Raw genomic sequence first — 22,557 nt, 5'->3', positions numbered from 1 at the left:
ATACCATTCAATGTGTCCTTTTGAGTACAATTAAAAGCACCATTTGAGTTACATACAGAGGCCCAGGACAGACAAACAGGACAAAGTGATCCCAAAAATATGCTTTCCAAGGAAATGATTCTGAGAAAAAGGATTAGCAACTGATGGTAGAGGACTCCTTATTGGATCACATAAATGAGACTTTAAATTAGCAGCCTGTTATTCAGAACCTGAATATTAATCCTGAAGGAACTCATCTGAATCTTACTTTTGAAAGTAATCATATATAGGAAAAAAAGTACTAAAGAAAATTGTGATGCACTCATGAATCAAGAAGAGACTGACATCAGCGTTTGGTTTCATTTTTGTATACAGTACAGTTAAAGTTTATTATTTTCTAACTCCCCCCATAAGAGTAGAAAACAGAGTTATCTGTGAACAGGATAAATGCTGAGCCAGTTTTTTCCCAACATGTTTCTTGGGATCCATGAAAGACATTACCCATTCTTCCTGTTCTTAGCTTCCCTCTGCCTGCAGCTTCTATTCTAAGCAGTCTTTGCTCCTCCATTCCCGATTTTCCAAGGCTCCCTTCCCTACCAGAAAAGGGGCTAGCAAGTGGGACATATAGGACTCCTCCTGTACAACATCTCAGAGACTGAACCCAGATGTTCTGGACATGGAGGGCTGAGAAATCCCATCCTATGATTTCAGGGGATTCCTAGTTGAACCCCAGGCTGGAAAAAATGGGGCTGTAAACAGCTGTTTAAAAGGTCCACCAGTTGACAGCACTTTGTCAGCAGGTGTCTTTGGCCTTACTGCAAGTGGAAGACCCACCATCCAGTAACACTGAACCAGAAAAAGTATGTGTAGTGGGGCCAACAGTCACTTCATCTGGACACCAATTCAGAAGACTAGCTCCCTGTGAACAAAAACACCAGTCCCAGCTTCCCTGAGACAGAAAGCACTTTGCATGAAGATGGCAATGCAGTTTTGAAATTAACATTTGAAATAAGATATTCTGAAAATATATGGACAAAGGGGTACAAAAGAAGCCACCAGCACTCTGCCTCTTGGAATTACAAGCCACATTTGCTTTAAAACACATCACAGATTTCCACTACTGTTTTCACACAGTTTATTCAGAAGTTTCAAAGTTAAAATGTGGGCATTTTCCCCCTAAAACAAATCATTCACTACCACTCCCCAACACAGACTCTACCACTGCTCTCGTGACATCTCTTTACCCACACTTACCCCCCACACTCTTGCAGAACACACGGGGGTCAAGGCCCCAACTATTTGGTAATACAAAGAGACTACAAAGTTACACAAAAGTTTCTCATTTACTTCCTTTTCACTAAGAGGCTATGAATGAAAGATTAAGGGGCAAACACATTACCTTCATCCAGAGTTAAGACTTCCCTAACACTCTTCTTTTTAGATGAATCTAAAACATCTTCTAAGATGTTAAAACCCAAAGCCCCGTTTCACATACGACTGTAACTCTGATACTCCATTTTTCTCTTCTCAACGGCTACACTAGGACATACTTTGCTTTCAAAGCTGATCTCCACAGCCACAGACTGGCAGAGAGCAGTTTCCCAGTTGTAGCTTGGCCATGACGGCCATGATGCTCTGCAACAGGCAGTTACCACACAGGTGCAAATGATGCTTTAAGAGTTACCAAACTTAAAAAAAAAAAAAAAGAAAAGAAAAGAAAAGTAATAATGCATTAATATGAAGCCTCCACATTTTTTCTGACAAAATTCCTCTAAAGGTAGTGGCAGCTGTGAAAAAGAAGGCACTTTGTGCTAAAATTCAAAGGGTCTCTCATGAGAGAACACCACAATGGAGTGGCCCGGTCAGCAGGCAACCCTTTAGGGTGAGGGGGAGTACCCCCCAGGAAGGCATCTGCAAAGGAAAATTTGTAATCATGATTCCAAGGCAAAATGGCTACTTAAAGTTGGGAGAGAAGGAATACCAAAAGAGAAGACAAAACACAGTTGCACCAAGGATTGAGGAGTGAACTCTACAAGGACTTGTCAGCTGGCTCCACACTTTCTGTTGGGTTGGTTCCTTTACCACTTCCAAGGAGGTTCTAGAGACCTTGCAGGAGCAGCACCTTAGCCAAGAGGGTTCCTCCTTTCTGTGTTCCCAGGAACAAATTAAACTCTTGTTGGTAGCACTTGCAGGTGTAGCTGGTCCACGGCAGCATCTGTTTTAGGATTTTCTGATAACAGCCGTGAAGAGAAAGTCAGGGTTTTCCACATGATCTGGGATCCCTTGGCAATGCCCAGTGGCTTTTTTGGGCCTTCTAAGAGCAACAATGGACTGGTATCCCCCACCCCTGTCGGCAATCAGAAAAGCAGCATGAGTATATCAGATGGGTGGGAGGGAGGAGATAAATCAATGGGTTGAGGGTCTTTATCTTAGTACCATAAATAAAGTGCACCATGAATGGAAGCTATAAAAAGCCACTTGCCCGAGGCCGAGGTATGGGGACAAATTACCATCACCATCCCTCAGGATGGTAGATCATTTCCCTCAGCCAGAATGCTGGCTGCTGAAACTTTCATTATTGCTTTATTTCCTTAGTGGAACTGTTAGCTATAAAGAAAAAAAAAATACTTGGTGGGCTTGGCCGACAGTGCGTCACAAAGTCAAGGAATTGGCTGATATTTGATGAGTATTCATTATAATCTCAACAATGTTGGATGATGGCTGTATTTCCCCTTTATTCTGATGAACTCAGGAAAAATTGTTTTTAAAACACCTATCAAATTGGCTCATGATGCTTCTGAAGAAGCAGGACAGCTGTTTATGGCTGACGTAGTAAAAATAGTTGTCTTTGTTCTGTAGGTTTTCAGATGCATTATGGAAGAAAATCCTCTTACTATCACATTTCAGGAGACTTGACTATGACATATTGGTGGTTCCATAAACTTCTTGGAAGCTCTTTCAGAAGAGTATGAGAAGAAAACCATGAGGTTGTATAAAGAACTCTGCTCCATTTAGGATTCCGTGACAAGGGTACTATTTTGCTGCTTTCATGTAGGAAGGTATTGCCCCCCTTGCAGTCAGGCCCTCAAAGCGCTTGTATGTGTAATTGATGAAGACCCAGTCTTTGTTCTTGTAGTCAGTTTCAGGGTGATTACTTGTGGCCACTGGGAAAGAAATAGACGTGAGAGTTGATTCACTGTCTTACCTTTAATGGCCTACTCACAGTACTCAAGACATGACACTCTGAAAATACCACAGTTCCTATTTGGGAAAGGTTATTTTTCACTTCACACATTTGCTTGCCTGTGTTCTTTGAACCTCATATTTCTTCACAAATATTTTTAAAGTTTTATTCTCCCATTACTGTCATTTCAGGTTACCTAACCTTTAATTTAATAAATAACAAAAGAACAGATTTTTGTGGCTTACCCACAAAAGCCAGCTCAGCAGTCTAAACATGGGAGTTGATACTCACTTCCATTTAATAAGGTTTCACCACTACCCAGCATTAGCATTGGAAAAATACTTACAAAGAACCTAAAGAACTGAAGTTCCTCTCCATGTTCTCTACCCTGATTTGTAAATATCACCCCAAAACTGGGGGGAAATTAATGTGCTTATGAAGCAGTGAGAGGCAATGCTGGTGATATTACCTGTTGGCTTAAGAATATCAGATTCTGGAAACTCATCGAAGTTTGAGGTATCATCAATGCTTTTGATTTCGATAGATATTGCAGCAGGTCTCTCTCTGCCAAGAATACATATGCCATTAGTAATCATGTGGATCATACTAATCAAGTCTTTCTCCAAAAAAGACCCCTTGTCAGACATGAGAAGACTATTCACTGGCAGGCTGCATTTTCTCTGAAAAGCTTGTAAACACTGACCAAGCCAACTGACTGCATCCAAATAAATTAGGAGGAAAAAATATCATTCATATCCAAAAGAAAGACAGGAATAATAAGGAACAACCCAGTGGCCCATCCTGTCCACTAAAAACGGAAACTGAACCCCTAAGTGTCCCCCTCATGTAGGGTTCTGCCCTTCTTCCACTGGAGGTGTCAATGAGTGGGGTGGCTAAAAAAGTGGCAAAAAAGGAGGAAAAGGTAAAAATCACCAGGATGTAAATCAGAACATAATTATAAAATAAATGAAAGCATCTTCACCTTCTGTTTAACACCCAATGAATGCTGAGTAAGAAGGTCTGGATCGCAGCGGGCAGTGCAGGCTCTCATGGCCGTCAGCAGCACTCTGCCACCCCTACCATGACAATTTCCACTCTTCCTTTCCCTGTCCACTTCCCTCCCCCCAATCTTTCCTCCACTCTTTTCTCCCTTCTCTATCTCCCAGTGATAGCCTCTAGCCTGGGCAAGGACAGTCCTGCTGGTGGCCCTAAGAGGTTGCTGAGTTCTAGGTAAAAGCAAGGACAACACGCCTCTCAGATGCTTCCTTCACCATAGAACCCAAAGTTCACTCACTTTGTAGATAACTTCTGGTTTCAATATATCCCCTAGGACACAGCTGACAAGAAGCCTAACTTTCAATTTTCACCATGAATGAAAGTCAGGAGAAGACCCTAAATTTCTAAGAAGCTCTCTTTCCTTAACTTGGTTTGCCAATGATGGTTCTTTCAAATTAGTGTTAAGCAAACTATAGACTTTCGGAAATAATTCTAAAAGTTTTTATATTGAGTATACCTGATATGTTCCCAGTCAACACCTTCAAAAAAAGAGTTACTTTTGATTTCCTCAACTCCAGAGGCTCCAATTCTATGCTCCCACTCACAGCAGAATCTGGAAAAGACAGAGGCCTTTCAGCACACTTCAAGCAACCTCTTCAGAGAAAGAAAAGGAATAACCTCTCTCTATTTTTTTTTTTCAAGAGAGAAATGGGAGGAAACAGGCAGATATAGGAGATAATGATTCACTCATGTCAAAAAGCCTGGGCAGGAGGTGGAGGGATGTTCTCTAATACCTCAAAATTAGATCCTTGGCTTTCTCAGAGATGGGAACTTCTGGAGGAAAAGTCAAAGTTTCTTTCCAGTTCATCACCTTCTTATATGTCTCTTGGGGAGTCTCAGAACAGAAAGGTGGGTAGCCTGTAACAAAAAAGGAACTTGGGAGCTTTTACAACCCAGAACTTTGAATCTAAGATTATGCTCCCTAATATATAACTCTATGTGTCTTTAAGGACTATTGGATACCTCTGTATGTCCATCCCTCCATAGTGTGGGCAGGATTTCTACTTATCCCAGAAAATATCTGGACCAATTTTTCATTTTCTCCCAAATTCCTAAACCCAAAGTTAAGTTGTGCCTCTGGTACTGATGGGAAGCCAGCTAGTAGTTGGAGATGGGAAAAGGCAGGAGGGCATAGGTCGAGTTGCAGGTGTGGGAATCACCATGCCCAAGAAATGAGGAAATCAAAGGATGAAACACCACCACTAAGAAACAACTCCATTCCAGGAAAGCCTTACATGGGTAAAGTGCCAAACAAGTTTGAATAAGAAAAAAACACTTAAGTTTTAAAAGTGATCACTATGCCTCTTTTAGAGAACTATAGGCAAGAGGATCAACATTCACCCTATTACCCCATTTGCCCTCCACACACAGGGTATGCCCACCTCCACAGGCATCCTTCCAATGTTCTCAAAGAAAACACAGCCAGACAGACTCTCCTGGGACCACCACAGATATACTCCCTGTCCTACTGTTCACTGGCACACGGCCACCCCCACAGATTGTCCCCTAAATACAGAGACATACCAACCCAATAAAAAAGGGAGAGGCCAGAGGGTTCCATGTTTTGAAGGCTTTGACAGAGGAAGGGAGCAGCAAATTAGAAGCAAAGAATGAGAGAAGCAATGCCCAGTTAAAACACACTGCATACAATGGATGGTGAATGAACGCTAGTAATTAAAAGAGCCGCTAGATGGAGAGCATAAAAGTGTAAAAGAAAGAAAACCATAATAAATGATCAGCAAAGCAACCACAGGATGCCAGTAAGCCCAAGAATACAGCGGGATACATTTGATTGAAAGAGCTACCTAGGAAACTTCACTTTGAAAGACAAGGGGGGGAAAGTGCTTAGATCACCCCCTATTGAAAGAGTTTAATATTAATGTAGAAGTCTTTCTTGGATGCACAAAAAAAGTCCTCTGAAAGCATGCAACTTACCGATGAGCATCTCATACATGATCACCCCAAGCGACCACCAATCACAGAGCTTGTTGTACCCGGTCTGCATGAACACCTCAGGAGCAATGTAGTCAGGAGTGCCTACTGTGGAAAAGGCCTGAAACATGGACCACACATCAGGGAGGCCCAGCCAGGCAGGAGGGTGCCCAGAGTTCTGTTCTAGAGACCAAAGGCTACCAGCACCACCTGGACCTACCCCAAAGTAAATAAGCAGGACTGCCCAGTAGCTTAATGGCAAGCTTGATTTGCCAAAGCACTTTCCAAAATGAACAATAAAGATTTGCTAATGAGGTAAGAGAGGCTTCCTAAACACATTCAAAGCCCATAATTCACTAGGTCAAAGGTATCTCTACCATAACAACTAGACTATAATTTACTGAGCCCCAGTAAATACCAGGCTCTGTACTTCTTAATATGCATATGAGCCTATTTAATCCTAACAAAACTTCTCTAAGAAGGACCTTATTAGCCCAACTTTAAAGATAAAATTTGATGCACAAAATGGCTTTGCCCAAGGCCTCAGAACTAGTTAAGTGGCAGAGCTCAGTTTGGAAGTTAATCTTGCTCCAAATCATCCCTCCTTCCACTATATATATTATTTGATTTGAGAAAATCATAAAGGGAAGCTTTATTATCAAAAGCTATCCTATTAGTCAAATGTTTCTAAATGTCTATTTATCAGACTTGATCATTTCTGTAAATAGTTCTTAGAAGAACATTTTCTCAATTCCAATCTTTTACTCTAATATACCAGGACTGCAAAATACTAGGAGAAAGTACAGTCAAAGCCTTAAAATGTACTTAACATTTGATTGCTTAGCATGTGCAAGGCACTAATATAAGTGCTTTAATTTTACATAACTTTTAAAATTAAAAATTACAGCTGTGTTGTCTTTTAAAATATTTATTATGAAATATAATAAACATATAGGAAAAAAACAGACAATACAACACATATACCCATTATCCACATTAAAGAGGTTAATAATCTGCTATATTTGTCTCGGATCATTTGTCTTTTTAAAAGAAACAAAGCTGTAGAAACAATTAAAGCTCTGCCCCATATATCTCCTTTCCCCCTTCCCCACTAAAGTAAAAACTACCCTGAAATTGCTATGTTCTTATATAAGTATGCTCATAAATAACACAGTATTACTTTTTGTATATTTAAACTTTTAATAAAGGGTTTCATACCAAACTGCTTTATTCTTCAATGCCAGAACTTTCTTTTTTTACTCAACATTCGGTTTTGACATTTAATCACGTAGCTATAGTTCACTCATTTCTCTGCTGTGCCATTGTATAAATAAATCATGATTGTTTTTATCCATTCTTCTGTAAATGGACACTTACGTTATTTCCAATGTTTCTCTATGACAACGCATGAATAAACATTCTTGTAATACCTCCTTGGGCACTGTGTAAGAATTTCTCTAGGGCACAGGCTCATAGTAGTAATGCTGGGTCCTGGGTTATAAGCATCTCAAGTTAATAAGCTATCCTCCAATTGTCCTCCAAAGTGGTTAGTCCTATTTATACTGGCCCAGTGGGGATGAGCTCCTGGTGTTCTACACCTTACCAAGACTTGGCTTTGTTGGAATTTTACATTTCTACCAATCTGATAAATATGAAATGAGATCTCATGTGGTTTTTTGGGGTTTTTTTTTTCCCTCTTCTTGGAGATGGAGTCTCACCATGTTGCCCAGGCTGGAGTATAGTGGCTAGGTGATCTTCAATCCTCCAGCCCTCGCCAACTGAGTAGCTGGGACTAACTAAAGGGGCCCACCACAGTACCTGGTTGGGATCTCTTTGTTTTAAATTATATTTCCCTTACTTCCAGCAAGGCTGAGCACATATTCTAATTAGGCATCCTGGTCTTTTTTTCTGTGAATTCCTGTTCAGATTCTTTGCCCACTGGTTTTTGTAGTTGTGTTGTCTGTTTTCTTATTGATTCATGCTTTATGAATTCAGAGTATTAAACCTTTATAGTTTTGCACATTGCAAATATTTTCTCCCAGTCTGAGGCTTATTATTTTATTATGGTTGTTTAAATGAAGTAATATTAGTTACATACATACCAAAAATAAATGTCATACATACATGTGTAATTATCAAATTATGACACATAACAATGAAAACGAATACCCATGAGTTCAATTAAAGAACTAAAGAATACCAATTTTTTTTTTAAGGAAAGGTTTTGCTCTGTCACGGAGGCTGGAGTACATCGTAGCTCATAGCTCACAGCAACCTCAAACTCCTGTGCTCAAGCAATCTACTTGCCTCAGCCTCCCAAGTAGCTGGGACTATAGGCGCACACTACCACATCCAGCTAATTTTTCTATATTTTATAGAGATGGGGTCTCACTGTGCTCAGGCTGGTCTTAAACTCCTGGGCTCAAGCAGTACTCCTGCCTCAGCCTCCCAAACTGCTAGGAGTACAGGCGTGACCCACCACACCAGGCTGAAGAGCAATATTATTAAAGCTAACAATTACTCCTCCCCATCCATCCTCCTGCCTCTCCTAACCATGGTGAATTTCATGCTTATCATTCCTCTGCTTTTAAAAAGAATAAATTTTTCCATGTGCCTCTCTAAATGAAATATTTAGTTTGTTTTTGAGCTTTATGAAAATGGTATCATTCTATATGCAGTCTTCTATTTGATTTTTCCTCTCAACGTTGTTTCTAAAATTGATTCATGCTATCACATGTAGCTGTAGTTCAATTATTTTCACTGCTGTAAAATATTCTATTCCACAACATAACCATTTTCCTGTCGATGGACATTAAGTTATTTCTAGTGTTTTGCTATTATGAAAATGCATTCTTCTACATGTTTCCGGGTTCACATGTACAGTTTCTCCAGGGCACATGACTAGGGTAGAGCTGCAGGACTGTAGGGTGTGCATATGAACTCTGCAAGGTACTCCGAAAGTTTCTGTACCATATGGTTTGTCTTTTCATTTGTTTGTCTTTTCATTTCTTTTGATATATAGAAGGGTTTTTCCCCTTTAAAAGTGGTAAAATAAATCAGGTTTTTCCTTTATGAGTTGTAATTCTTGTTTCTTATTTAAGAAATCCTTCCTTACTCCAAGATCATAAAGTTATTATCCTGAATTTTCTTTAAAAATTTTTTTTTTTTTTTTTTTGAGACAGAGTCTCACTTTGTTGCCCAGGCTAGAGTGAGTGCCATGGCGTCAGCCTAGCTCACAGCAACCTCAATCTCTGGGGCTCAGCAATCCTACTGCCTCAGCCTCCCGAGTAGCTGGGACTACAGGCATGCGCCACCATGCCCGGCTAATTTTTTTTTTGTATATATATTTTTAGTTGGTCAATTAATTTATTTCTATTTTTGGTAGAGACGGGGTCTCACTCAGGCTGGTTTCGAACTCCTGACCTTGAGCAATCCGCCCGCCTCAGCCTCCCAAAGTGCTAGGATTACAGGCGTGAGCCACCACGCCCGGCTCTTTAAAAATTTTTAAAGCTGTATTTTCCATCTAGAATTGACTTTTGCATAGACTGTCAGGTAGGGATCCATTTTTTCCATATAGACAATAATATGCTGTTTTTATAAAATACATATATTAAATAACATAAATGTCAATTTTTTTAAGCTTTAAAGTCTGAAATATGCCCAAGAAGCGAAGTATTTTCATTCTAATCATAAAGAAACTACAGATACCCTTTAATTTAGAGACTAGATTTTTTCTAGCAAAGATAAATGTTAAGTAAATCTTACTTGTCCAAAGATTTCTATTATGAAACCAGAGGTCTATTGTTACAGGAAAAGAATTTCTCCAAGATACCAAAGCATTAAAAAAACTCTTAGAGTTATAAAATATAGCCAACATAGGCTCCACCTGTGAAAGTAAGAGAAATGCTCTTACTGTGGAAACTAGTTTGCGACAGTTGCTCAGTCTCATTTTACCACATTATTTACTGCACTGTTTGTACCACGTTGAGCCTTTCCAATTTAGTGATCCAAACCTTTGTTGTTTTCCACACCAGGGTGTCCTCCAACTCCAACCTCTTAAATCTGTACCTTCATTTTCCCTTTTGTTGTCTGAGTATTTCTAGTGGTTTTTTTTTTTGAGACAGAGTCACGCTTTGTTGCCCAGGCTAGAGTGAGTGCCATGGCGTCAGCCTAGCTCACAGCAACCTCAAACTCCTGGGCTCAAGCATCCCACTGCCTCAGCCTCCCGAGTAGCTGGGACTACAGGCATGTGCCACCATGCCCGGCTAATTTTTTCTATATATATTAGTTGGCCAATTGATTTCTTTCTATTTATAGTAGAGACGGTCTCGCTCCTGCTCAGGCTGGTTTCTAACTCCTGACCTTGAGCAATCCGCCCGCCTCGGCCTCCCAGAGTGCTGGGATTACAGGCGTGAGCCACCGCGCCCGGCCTATCTAGTGTTAATCAGAGCTGCAATCTAGAAAAGCTCTGCTGATTATTAACAGTCATTTCAACCACATGATGTGTTCTAACCTTAAAATTTTATTTTAGAGTTTTAGGAGAAATAAAGCAATTTAATATCCTACTTAATCACTTCTGTAAATTCTACCCTAAAATAAATTAAACTGACAAAGACTGGATGCCTGTATATCCATCACCTTTTACCTCTGTGGTTTTATAACTTAAAGCGGACTCATACCTATTCTCCAATCAGTTACTAGGGCCTAAGGTTTCCCAGGACCACATAACAAATTTAAAATATTACAGTATGATTCAAGCAGCCAAGGAGTAAAGCCAAAGCTTCGCTGCCCCCCCCTGCCCCCCCCCCCAGTTATTCCCAATGGTCTGAAAAGTAATAGCCCGAGTAAGCAATTACATGTTAGGCTTAACCTATAGCAGTAAATTTATATTAAGCATTAACTAACATCAATCTTCAGCTTCATATTAGCTGAATGGGATCACTTACAAAAGAAGGTCAAAGTAATATGGTTAATTAACAGTTGGACAACTGAGAGGTGGTTTTATTATCTTCAAGTTATGAAAAAAGGTAATATAGGATGACCTTAATTTACACTTTCCCATTTCTACTGTGTATAGAATACACAGGCAAGAACCTTAATCATAGATCAAGGCCTTAAGTTTATTCAGATTTTCAAAAAACTTTTAAAACTATTAAATGACATTTGACTCCAAGTACAGAAATTATGAAACTGCCTTCATTATAGAACTATAAATGGTTCCTAGTAAGCCTTACATGATACTTTAGTTTAGTGCATATCAAAGACCACAAAGCTTGTCTCATAGTGTGTGGACAATTCAGGGTACTTACACTTAATTATCCCCAAAATAAATGTTAACACAATAACCAAAGATTAAATTCTGGCCTGCTTTAAAAAAAAAAAAAAAAGGAAAGAAAGAAAAAAAAATCACAAAAGATTCCTTACCTTTTGTTAGTTCCAAAGTATAAACAAACATCAGTTTTCCAACAATGCAGAAGCTACTATTTAAGACATTGTCTCTTCAGTGGAGGGTCTCAACATTCACTGCACAGTAGAATCACTAGGAGTCTTTTAAAATCAGATGCTCAGACTCTATCCCAGGTCAACTGAATCAGAATCTCTGTATACAAGACCTGGACATCAATATGTTCTGAAAGTCCCAAAGTGATTTCATTGTGCAGCCAAGGTTAAAAACTACTGCTCTATGGAGAGACATAATAGTAGTATCTGACCAATTTATTTCTGACATTCCTTAACCCTCAAGAAGCTATGTGAACAGTTTTTTAGCCACATACAGAATTTAGAAGTTGAAAAAGTATCAGACCTCCTAAGGAACGGAGACTGTTGTGGCTACTTATACTAAACTGAAGTATTCCCAAGTTAATGTCAGAAAAAGACATCAAAGATTAATTTCAGTTACTGCAGCTCCAAAGGTGTTTAAGTTAATGCTTCCCCCAGGTTTAACATAAAAAATCATAATCTCAAAGCATGGTCTGAGGCCCCCACTGATGGGCTTCAAATAAACCAAAACAAATGCAAACCTTTCCTTTGATTCTTTCTTAAACCATCCACAGGCTTCCACTCTCAACATATGACTGATATCTACTTATTAGTAGATATTAGTGAGTGACCTACTAAGTGAGTTCTTAAAGATATGATAAACTTTACATCAGCATTTTAATAAGTCTGACTGGAACAGTGTGTGGCGAACGTGCCAAGTTACTATTATGTAAGCAGACAAGCACAAGTGCTATCATTTCTAGACAATACATGTGCATGGCCATCATTCTAAGTTAGTAATAGTTTCCCACTGCTGCTATTTTTGCTTTCTAATGACCAAATGTTAGTTTGGCTTTACTGTCCTCAATTTCATTTGCTATGGGTTTCTAACAAAGCCCAAAGTATGTAGTGATACAGATTTCTATTACGTGGCCAATAATTTTCCAATAATTAGACACTGGGGCAGAGACATTTTTTATGTAAAATATGAACCTATTAATCAGCTATTGGTAAGAATAAATTTTGCATAGACAGCAATATTTCACTGGTGAATTTGAACTATTTAAATAACATTACTTCCAACAAACTATCAACATAAATGTAGTAGTTTCTTATTTTTAAGCTTGTGGGGCATAATTTTATATGGGTATATACTCAAATGCTTATAACGAGATATGCATTTCCTTTATATTTCTCTCCAATTTTTGTTAACAAGTTCTTTTTTCCATGACAAAGTAAGAAAGGGTAAAGCAGATGAATTGAGGAGTCTTGACTTGCCCAAGTAGATCAACCAATGCCTGAAAGCTCTAGGTAGATACTTGTACTTTTTTTTTTACCCCAACTACTCAAGTGCCATAGTGAGAGGAGGGTACAGAATAGAACAAGGAGTTCAATCTGTAACTAACTGTGAGCAATCAACTGAGATAACTCACTACCTTTGGACCAACCCTTAGTTTTGTTTTAAGAGAGCTCCAGTTTAAATATAATCCCTTTACCATCATAAAAATAGGGAAAAGGTGGAATAGGAAGGAAAGATATTGCTACCAACCTAAAAGGTTAGAATGATGTCACCCACTGAAAATGTCACAATCAAAACAACCTAATATCTGCCCTCCTTCAAAAGATTCTTTTTGGTGCTACCAACATAATGACAATGTTCCCTAAAGGTAATCTTAAAAGCAAGGGATATATTGTCTATATTTACCAAATGGAAACTTATGTGCATATTTTTTTAACTTATTCATACTTGGTTTGTAGCATTTCAGAAGCTACCGATATTACTTACTAGTTGACGTCTATTTCTTTTCCAGGTTTCTGCTTTCCTTTTGGAATTCATGTTCTGGAAGGCTAAAAGTAGAGAAAATAAGCTTTCATGAAAATTCAGATGGGAATGTTTACTACTTTGCTAGGCTCTGGATCAAGTCACATGAAACCCTAAAGTCTTGCTTTTCTATTCATACATCAAAAATTCTGGGTGACAAATTTCCCAATGACACTATAGAAAGCCCAAATCAGAAGCTCTAATCATTAACTTAAATACTCACACAGTGAGAGTTGTAAATAGCATTTCCATGTGGATCAGGTGGCCACAGAGGACACAGCCTTAATCAGAATTAAAGGGAATTCAATCTTAAAGCATTCACAAAATTACTATCAATTCTCAAAATTACTATCAATTTTCTAACAGTAGAAATTGTTATACATTAAGCAACTTCTGAATTTATGATACATTATTTGACACAGGTTTTCTAGGATGAATTGTAATTTTACTACATAGTTGTTAATGATTTGATAGTCATCAAGTGGAAGTAACCCTTATGAATAACTTTCTCTGCCATGAAAGAAGGAAGCACCTAGGATAAACCTAGTGTGGAGCTGTTTCCAGAACTTTTTCCTCTACTCCCTTTGCTTGCCTGCTCCATATTCATCCCCTGTAACCTTCTCAGTAGAGCTCTAAAGAAAGCTTCTTTCAGTATCTGTCTTTACATATTTCATAGCACTCATTTTGCGCCTCACCAGACGATACAAATCATAGACAGACCTGGGAAGGTATTTTTTTTCTCTAAAAACTCATACCATGACAATCTCCTATGTATCCTGCATAATTTGGTTGCCAGGTAAACAACTCTTCCAGGGCCACTTAAGGAAAAGAAAGGCTAACATCACTGTTACCACTTACTGAAATCACTGGGGAGGCTGTGGTTCAAATTCCTATAAAATTCTGTCCTGTGTGCTTTCTTCAGTCCTGTGCAAAGGCCAAAGTCAGAAAGTTTCACATGGCCCTATGGGGAAGAAGAAACAAGGTGATGGATGGATAAACATTCTTAGATGTAGAACAGAACATTATCTTCTCCTGCTCCTTCTAGTATCCTTTACATCTCTGCAAAGTATGCTGCTTTTTCTTCTTTATTATAGGAAAAAGCATGTAATAGCAAATAATTTTTTTAAGATGACACCAGATCCTATTTACACTATACTAATAAAACTATTTTCATTTTTGTGTATTATCTTTGGTCTTGTCCAAATATAGACTTTTTTAAACATAGTTGACCCCTCCATAATAACATCTAGAGACAATTTTACTACTTTTTTAATTAAAATATTCGTTTTAGGCCGGGCGCGGTGGCTCACGCTTGTAATCCTAGCACTCTGGGAGGCCGAGGCGGGCGGATTGCTCAAGGTCAGGAGTTCAAAACCAGCCTGAGCGAGACCCTGTCTCTACTATAAAAATAGAAAGAAATTAATTGGCCAACTAATATATATATATAAAAAAAAAAAAAATTAGCCGGGCATGGTGGCTCGTGCCTGTAGTCCCAGCAATTCGGGAGGCTGAGACAGCAGGATTGCTTGAGCCCAGGAGATTGAGGTTGCTGTGAGCTAGGCTGACGCCACGGCACTCACTCTAGCCTAGGCAAGAAAGCGAGACTCTGTCTCAAAAAAAAAAAAAAAAAAATTCGTTTTAATATGGTCTTCAAAAAGACCATTTTAAAAAATCTATCATTTTTATTTCAGAGATGGAGGTCTCACACTGTTGCCCAAACTAGAGTGCAGTGGCGCATTCACAGCTCACTGCAGCCTGGAACTCCTGGGCTTAAGCAATCCTCCCACCTCAGCCCCGTATGTAGCTAGGACTACAGGTACAATCCACTGCACCCAGCCAAAGCTACCTTTTTTTTTTTTTTTTGAGACAGCCTCTCACTCTATATGCCCAGACTAGAGTATAATGGGGTCATCACAGTTCACTGCGACCTCAAACTCCTGGGCTCAAGACATCCTCCTCCTGCCTTAGCCTCCCAAGTAGCTGGGACCACAAGTATACAACACCACACATGCAAAATTATACTTTTAAAGTCTACATAGGCCAGCACAGTGGCTTATGCCTCTAATCCCAATGCTTCAGGAGTCCAAGGTGCAAAGATCACTTGAACCCAGGAGTTATAGTGAGAAGCTCAGATTACAGTGAGCTATGATTATGCCACTGCACTCCAGCCTGGCCAACAAAGCAAGACCCCATTTCTAAAAAAATTTAAAAAAAGAAAATTCTACATAATATTCAATTGACTTGGTACATCATTGTTTACCTAGCCATCCCCCTAAAACTGGATACTTTTTCCATTTTCAATTCTTTGCTCTCACGTAACGTGGATTATAAGTACCCTCTGACACAAAGGGTATTTCCAGTTGTAGCTGCACATGACACAGAGGATGTCCTTAATCAATGGTTGTTGATTAACAATGAGTAAACAATGAGTAGATGAACAAATCTTTGTTCATATAGCTTTTTCTCCTCTTAAATTATTGCACTGGGATAAACTCCAAGGAGTAAACTATTTCAAAGACAAAAAGAAATTATTGCAGAGTTCTTGATAAATGTTGCCATACCATATTTCAATAATAAGCCTCTGACTTTATAATTCTCATAAAGGAAAACATATTTATGAGCCAGTTACTATGATCAGTGCTTTAGTTGAATACAACTCATTTATAGCTCTTAAGCCACACATCACAGACCTGGAGTAATTAAATGGATTGCTGGTGAAATGGCAAAATCAAAGCCAGAAATCAGCCCATGCTCTTTCCCCCTAGACCAGAATTACTTTCTCTCTCCAAAGCCCCATTTTCTCATCTAGAAAATAGGGATAAAGATAACTTTCTGGCAGGAATGAGAACTAATGCATGCAAGACTCTTAACACAGTGACTGTCATATAACCAGCCCTCAGGAAGAAGTAGGTATTCTTGGGGTGATGAAATTTTAAGTAGATAAGGAGGTGAAATAAAAAATAGAAGAGGGAATCCTGATGCTCAGGGATCTACATTGCTCAAGGTCACATAATCAGAAGTGTTCTGGCAAAGATCTGAGCTCCAATGACTTCAGTGTCTGTGGCCTTTCCATGATACCACCTTCTTTCAGAACATCCTCAGGTTTTAACATGTAAACTTCTCAGAGCACAAGCTACAGGACTGCTCTGATGGATCTGGTTTTATTAAAGTTTGTTTTAAAAGAAATCGCATTAGGTTTGGGTGTAGCTATTCTGAGTATAGAGCAGAAACTCAAAACTTCTACATTTCACTATTAATCTATGTAGCTGAACACAGAAATGAACTTGCTTGTGAGAACATTTTACAGGTGTGAGCTAGTATATTGTAGAGGGAAAACCTGTACCTAACAGGATTTCCCACCCTTCCTAACAGGATCTCCCTCTCCTCTTCAGCTAGAGTGAGTCTCCAAGATCTTTGACTTTAATATATTTGCTGGACCTCAATGTAGACTAAAGGGGGACAACTAAGTCAGGATATCTGAACCTAAAACCATACAAGGTAAGGCCTTACAACTATACAACCTAAAACCATACAAGGTAAAACCACACAAGGTAAAGTAAAACCATACAAGGTGCTTTATTAAAAATATATCTGAACTTAATGACATAGGAAAATTTCTTGTATAGCATTAATGTTTTAATGTTTATATAGAATACCATACCATTTACTTTTAGGATGCTAACTTTATAGAAATTATTGACACAAACAGAAAGGTTATCAAAGCTATTATGACAAAATAGTGATTATCTTCCACTGATAAGATTAAAGGTAATTTTTCTCCTTTATAACCATCTGTATTGTACGAATTTTCTACTATGTATGTGTATTATTCTTTTGGGGGGTGCTAACCTCTTCCCATCTCCCCTTCCCCCATTCTCCCAAGCCTCTGATAATCACTATTCTACGCTCTACTTCTGTGCATTATTCTTATAATGAAGGGAAAAAGCTATTAATTAGAAGAAATTATCGGACAAGTCTCCTTCTCTCTCTCACTCTCTTTTTTTTTTTTTTTTTTTTTTTGAGACAGAGTCTCACTCTGTTGCTCAGGCTACAATGCCAAGGCATCAGCCTAGCTCACAGCAACCTCAAACTCGTAGGCTCAAGCGATCCTTCTGCCTCAGCCTCCCAAGTAGCTGGGACTACAGGCATGCACCACCATGCCCGGCTAATTTTTTCTATATATTCTTAGTTGGCCAATTAATTTCTTTCTATTTATAGTAGAGACAGTAGAGACGGGGTCTCGCTCTTGCTCAGGCTGGTTTCGAACTCCTGACCTCGAGTGATCCTCCTGCCTCAGCCTCCCAGAGTGCTAGGATTACAGGTGTGAGCCACCACACCCAGCCTCCTTCCCTCTTAAAATAAAAAGACAAAGGTTTTGAAAGATAGACAAAAAAACTTCAGGTTTTTCAAAGAAAGTTATCAAAAGACAGCAAGTAAGGAAAAAACCCTAGGAAATAAATTTACTTTCTACTTAAAAGAAAAATTTAGTCAAGACAACAATTCTGTATTATACAGAATTATATATAATAGAATGTATTATATAGATGTATTATATATAATAGAATGTATTATATATAATAGAATGTATAATAGAATGTAACACTCTAAAATTTTAGAGCTGGAAGGGACTTCAGAGGTTCTCTAGATTAACATATTCACTTTATAGACAAGAACAATGAGGTCCAGATGGTAAGAGATTTGCCAAGGGTTATCCAGCAATTTAGTCAGCAGCATAGGGATCCCTTCCTAATTTTCTGTAAGTTTAGAAACTAAGCAACTCAGCTTATTTGCATGTCTAAAGATAAATATAAACAGGCTATTACAGAGGCTGAGTAGGACTCTTTTTTTTTTTTTTTTTTTTTTTTTGAGACAGAGTCTCGCTTTGTTGCCCAGGCTAGAGTGAGTGCCATGGCGTCAGCCTAGCTCACAGCAACCTCAAACTCCTGGGCTCGAGTGATCCTTCTGCCTCAGCCTCCCGGGTAGCTGGGACTACAGGCATGCGCCACCATGCCCGGCTAATTTTTTATATATATATCAGTTGGCCAATTAATTTCTTTCTATTTATAGTAGAGACGGGGTCTCGCTCTTGCTCAGGCTGGTTTCGAACTCCTGACCTTGAGCAATCCGCCCACCTCGGCCTCCCAAGAGCTAGGATTACAGGCGTGAGCCACAGCGCCCGGCCCTGAGTAGGACTCTTTTAAGCACAGAGCATATGATTTGGAACCTGGACTTCGTGACAAGTTTTTGTTGTGAGTTGTTTTTGCCTTACTTCCTGGTTCCTGGCTGAGTTCTTCATTAACGGAGGAGGTTGCCCAACAGAGGGGTTCTAGATAGGTGATGCATTAGTAGTATAGTTAATTATATGCTAAGAGAAGATGAATATCTTTGGCTTTATTGCAAAATAACTCTCTAAATCAATTTTTTTCTTGATCATTTTCAAGAGAATTTCTTTAATTTTAAGAGGGATATTCAACTGAATTATAGGATGATAAGCCTTTCAGAGAATGGACGTGACAGAAAACTTATCTATAAAAAAGAGAAAACCTACAAGGCTCCCCTACTGTGATTACAAGTGGTAGAAGTGCTAAGCAGAGGCTGCTCAGATAAGTAAATATGCACTATTTATTAATGCTTCTACCCGCCACAGATACCTTGCTGTCCAGGAGAAGGTTGTCTGGTTTGATGTCTCTGTGGATGAATCCAAGTTGGTGAATGGAGTCTATGGCTAATACTGTTTCTGCTATATAGAACTGAGTCTCCTCTTCTGTCAGAGTGTCCTTTTTCATCAACAAAGTCATCATGTCCCCTGGAAACAAGAACATGCAAAGCCACCACATACACATACACACGCGTACACACACACACACACACAAATAACATATAAGTAAGTATCAGTTTTCAGATATGTCTTCTCTATCTGCCAATATAAGGCAGCTAAACAGACCTCTGTTGTGTTCTAGAGATAAACTCACATTGCCAGTATGGGGGAAAATGGTAAGTAGTCATTAAAAGATAAAAATCACAGCCATAGAGAGGCCAAGCATTTTCACACCTAAGCTAGCTATACTGACCCCTAAGCTGTGATTTCTATTTTACTTTTAAGAGAAAAACGAAATTTCTCCCACACTTAAAAACAAAGTACATTTGCTCAGGATAATTTTTTTGGTCTGGAGGGAAAAAGCTACTTTACTTTTTACTTTCCACAAATATCTACAAGTTCTCTACATCTAGAACCAAAAGGCACTTCTTCCACATAGATTGCACTGATATTGCTAGAGAGGCTAATATGCCAGATAGAAGTGTAAACATTTGGGGAGGCTGAAAACAAAGTTTCCAACTTCTACTCAGAAAACACTGAAACATAAACAAATAAAAAGGTGGGACTTAGGTAGCAAAGCATTAGTCCACAGAAGCTAAAAATGAACCAAAAATGCTGTGAACTAGAATGTATAAAAACTGCCTCCCAGAAGTGCTCATTGAACACTTCTCAAGATCAGTGCTTTTGTCTCTCAAGTGTTTTATTATAGGTATTTAAATGTACACCAGTACCTTTTATGTAACTTTTGAAACACAGTATCAATATTTTAGCAACTGAAAGGTAACCTCCTTAGTTTTCTACAAAGTCAAAATTTAATTATTTTTGCTTAATGGCAGCAACATAAAAGGGTAGAAAAAGATTTACATCCTAACTCAACAGTTAGAAAAGCAAAGGAAATGTGTATAAGTAGTTTAAAAATGCTAAGAGAAACAGGAAAGATTCAGTTTAGACCTCACATAAAGCCACTTACATTAGAAAACAGGGAAAGGAGAAAGAAACCTCTGATTTTAATAGCATTGTGCTACTTTTTGAATTTCACTTCATCTATAACTTTATTTTTAGTATTCTTAGAAAAAAGTAAATATTTTTCCCTCAGGCAAAAATTAAACCATTTATTAAATGCTCTTTTTTGGCCTAAGGCTTAAAAAATATGATTCCCTAATCACTCCTGGCAGCCATTCAATCCGGAGGCACAGCAGAGACTAGGGGTAGTGCACTCAGGCTGGCTCCAAGGTAGTTGTGTGGCCTTAGCTCCATGGCCCAGGAGAGCAGCCAATGGCCTCACCTGTGCGAGCTTGCCCAGATGATCAAAGAGCTTAGGCCAGATGGTCTATGGCTCTGCTGGCCAGCTCCCCCGAGTACAAAGGGCAGGGTCCAGGAGACATGAGAAGCTATGGAAGATGGTGCAGGTAAGACTTGAGGAGACACATGTGAGAAGCCGGGGACTAAGCTGGCTCTTACTCCTACTTAAGAACTAGCATCTAAACGTTAAAAAGTTTCTCCTCGTTCTACCAAATTCTTTTCTAACCTTGAGCAAATTGTTAATGAAAAATAACAATGATCCTAATCTAAGGGTTGTCACAAAATCAAAATATGCCACAACTACATGTGCTTTGCTAAGAACCAAAAGGGAAAAAGTTTGTCTTTTTTTTCCTCACAAAGTTTGCTCAGAGTTCATCTGTTCACTGGGAAACAGACTGTGTTCCCCAGAACAGATGGCATGTTCTGTTCTGCATTTACTTTGGAGCTGTCTTAGGAAATACACATGCCTAGTTACATAAAACCTGAAATCTCAGAAATGAGGACTGATTCTGTCTACTAATATAGGTATTGAGAAATTTACTCCTCATTAATATAGGTTATACAAAAAGAAAGAAAAAGTTGGAAAATGTTATAGCTTCAATTTTGTCACTTGGATAACTTATGATACATGATTCCAACTGATAGGAGAGCAGGCAGAGCCCCCTAGTTAATTCCTATATATTTAACAAAGAAAAAGAAATGAAAGAAAGATCCATCTGAAATCGTGAGAATGAATGAAAAGGTTACTTTTATGGCACTAAGATTGTAGAAATGCACCCCAGCACAAGACAGGTTACTGACCTCCTTTATAGACCTAAAAAAAGATACAGAAAGCAACTTTGTGAGCACAATTAAAAGTAGAAAGGAGGGTTAATTGTTGATGTGAGAGAAAGAAACCATAGAACAATAAGGAAAAATGACCTTTCATCGTCAAGTAATTACCTCCAGGCAGGAACTCCATGATTAGGTAGAGGTTTAGCTTATCCTGAAAACTATAGAACATTTTCACAACCCACAAACTGTCTGCCTCCACTAGAATGTCACGCTCCGCACGAATGTGGCCAACCTGGAGGTATATGCATTTGATTAATGACAAGCCTTGGTCCGCTTTATTAGACTGTATATTTGTTTAAACAATTTAAATACTGTTTTGAGTATTTAATGGTGATGATGCAAAAGATCTCATTTCTGTTTAGGCAAATCTATAACTCAAAATTGACATTTGACTTGAAGGTATTCGGTGATGAAAACTTGAGTGATGAAAGGCTTTTTAAAATGGCAAAATGAATGGCTTTAATGCATACAGCAACTTTAACATGCTACAAAGAGAACCTCTGATTAAAATTACCATTCTTTTTTTTTTTTTTGAGACAGAGTCTCACTCTGTTGCCCGGGCTAGAGTGCCATGGCATCAGCCTAGCTCACAGCAACTTCAAACTCCTGGACTCAAGCAATCCTCCTGCCTCAGCCTCCTGAGTAGCTGAGACTACAGGCATGTGCCACCATGTCCAGCTATTTTTTCTACATGTATTTTTAGTTGGCCAATTAATTGCTTTCTATTTTTAGTAGAGACAGGGTCTCGCTCTTGCTCAGGCTGGTTTCAAATTCCTGACCTTGAGCGATCCACCTGCCTCAGCCTCCCAGAGTGCTAGGATTACAGGCGTGAGCCACCGCGCCCACTCTTTTGCTTATATTTTTGTTCTAATAATCTTTTATGATAAAAATAAGTCCTCAAGGTAAGACTCTCTAAACAAGTCCTACCTCAGGTCTTCAAATGATATCTGATTATCTGCAATGACAGTGCCCTGGTTGACAATTCTAGAATGCTATGCCACAGGATTTAGATCACGGCTATGCACATAGCATGTGCTCGATCAATTCCTAATGAATTGAAATATAAGAACACCTAAGAAAAGTTAGATTCAAAGTAATGACATTTCTAGTTTTCTACTTTTATTGAAGTATCTAGCTAAGGAGACCAAGTTA

At 38.8% G+C, this 22,557-nt stretch overlaps 1 protein-coding gene across 1 annotated transcript in view; it reads right to left on the bottom strand.

Moving 5' to 3' along the window:
• Window positions 1–1,097: 1,097 nt before the first annotated feature.
• STK38 (serine/threonine kinase 38) overlaps window positions 1,098–22,557 on the bottom strand; it is a 44,347-nt gene continuing 22,887 nt past the window's right edge. The window contains exons 6-14 of the mRNA XM_012746872.2: window positions 21,514–21,637; window positions 19,103–19,257; window positions 14,310–14,412; window positions 13,416–13,477; window positions 6,155–6,272; window positions 4,954–5,077; window positions 4,677–4,772; window positions 3,633–3,727; window positions 1,098–3,143 (exon numbers count right to left, since the gene is read on the bottom strand). Coding sequence (XP_012602326.1) covers window positions 3,013–3,143; window positions 3,633–3,727; window positions 4,677–4,772; window positions 4,954–5,077; window positions 6,155–6,272; window positions 13,416–13,477; window positions 14,310–14,412; window positions 19,103–19,257; window positions 21,514–21,637 — 1,008 coding nt within the window. The 3' untranslated portion in view covers window positions 1,098–3,012. The remainder of the gene's footprint in view (window positions 3,144–3,632; window positions 3,728–4,676; window positions 4,773–4,953; window positions 5,078–6,154; window positions 6,273–13,415; window positions 13,478–14,309; window positions 14,413–19,102; window positions 19,258–21,513; window positions 21,638–22,557) is intronic.

Source organism: Microcebus murinus, chromosome 5 (genome assembly GCF_040939455.1).
Source record: "Microcebus murinus isolate Inina chromosome 5, M.murinus_Inina_mat1.0, whole genome shotgun sequence".
In the NCBI taxonomy this organism is placed as follows: domain Eukaryota; kingdom Metazoa; phylum Chordata; class Mammalia; order Primates; family Cheirogaleidae; genus Microcebus; species Microcebus murinus.
The sequence above is the reverse complement of the archived record's forward strand: the minus strand, read 5'-3'. Positions and strand labels throughout refer to the sequence as shown.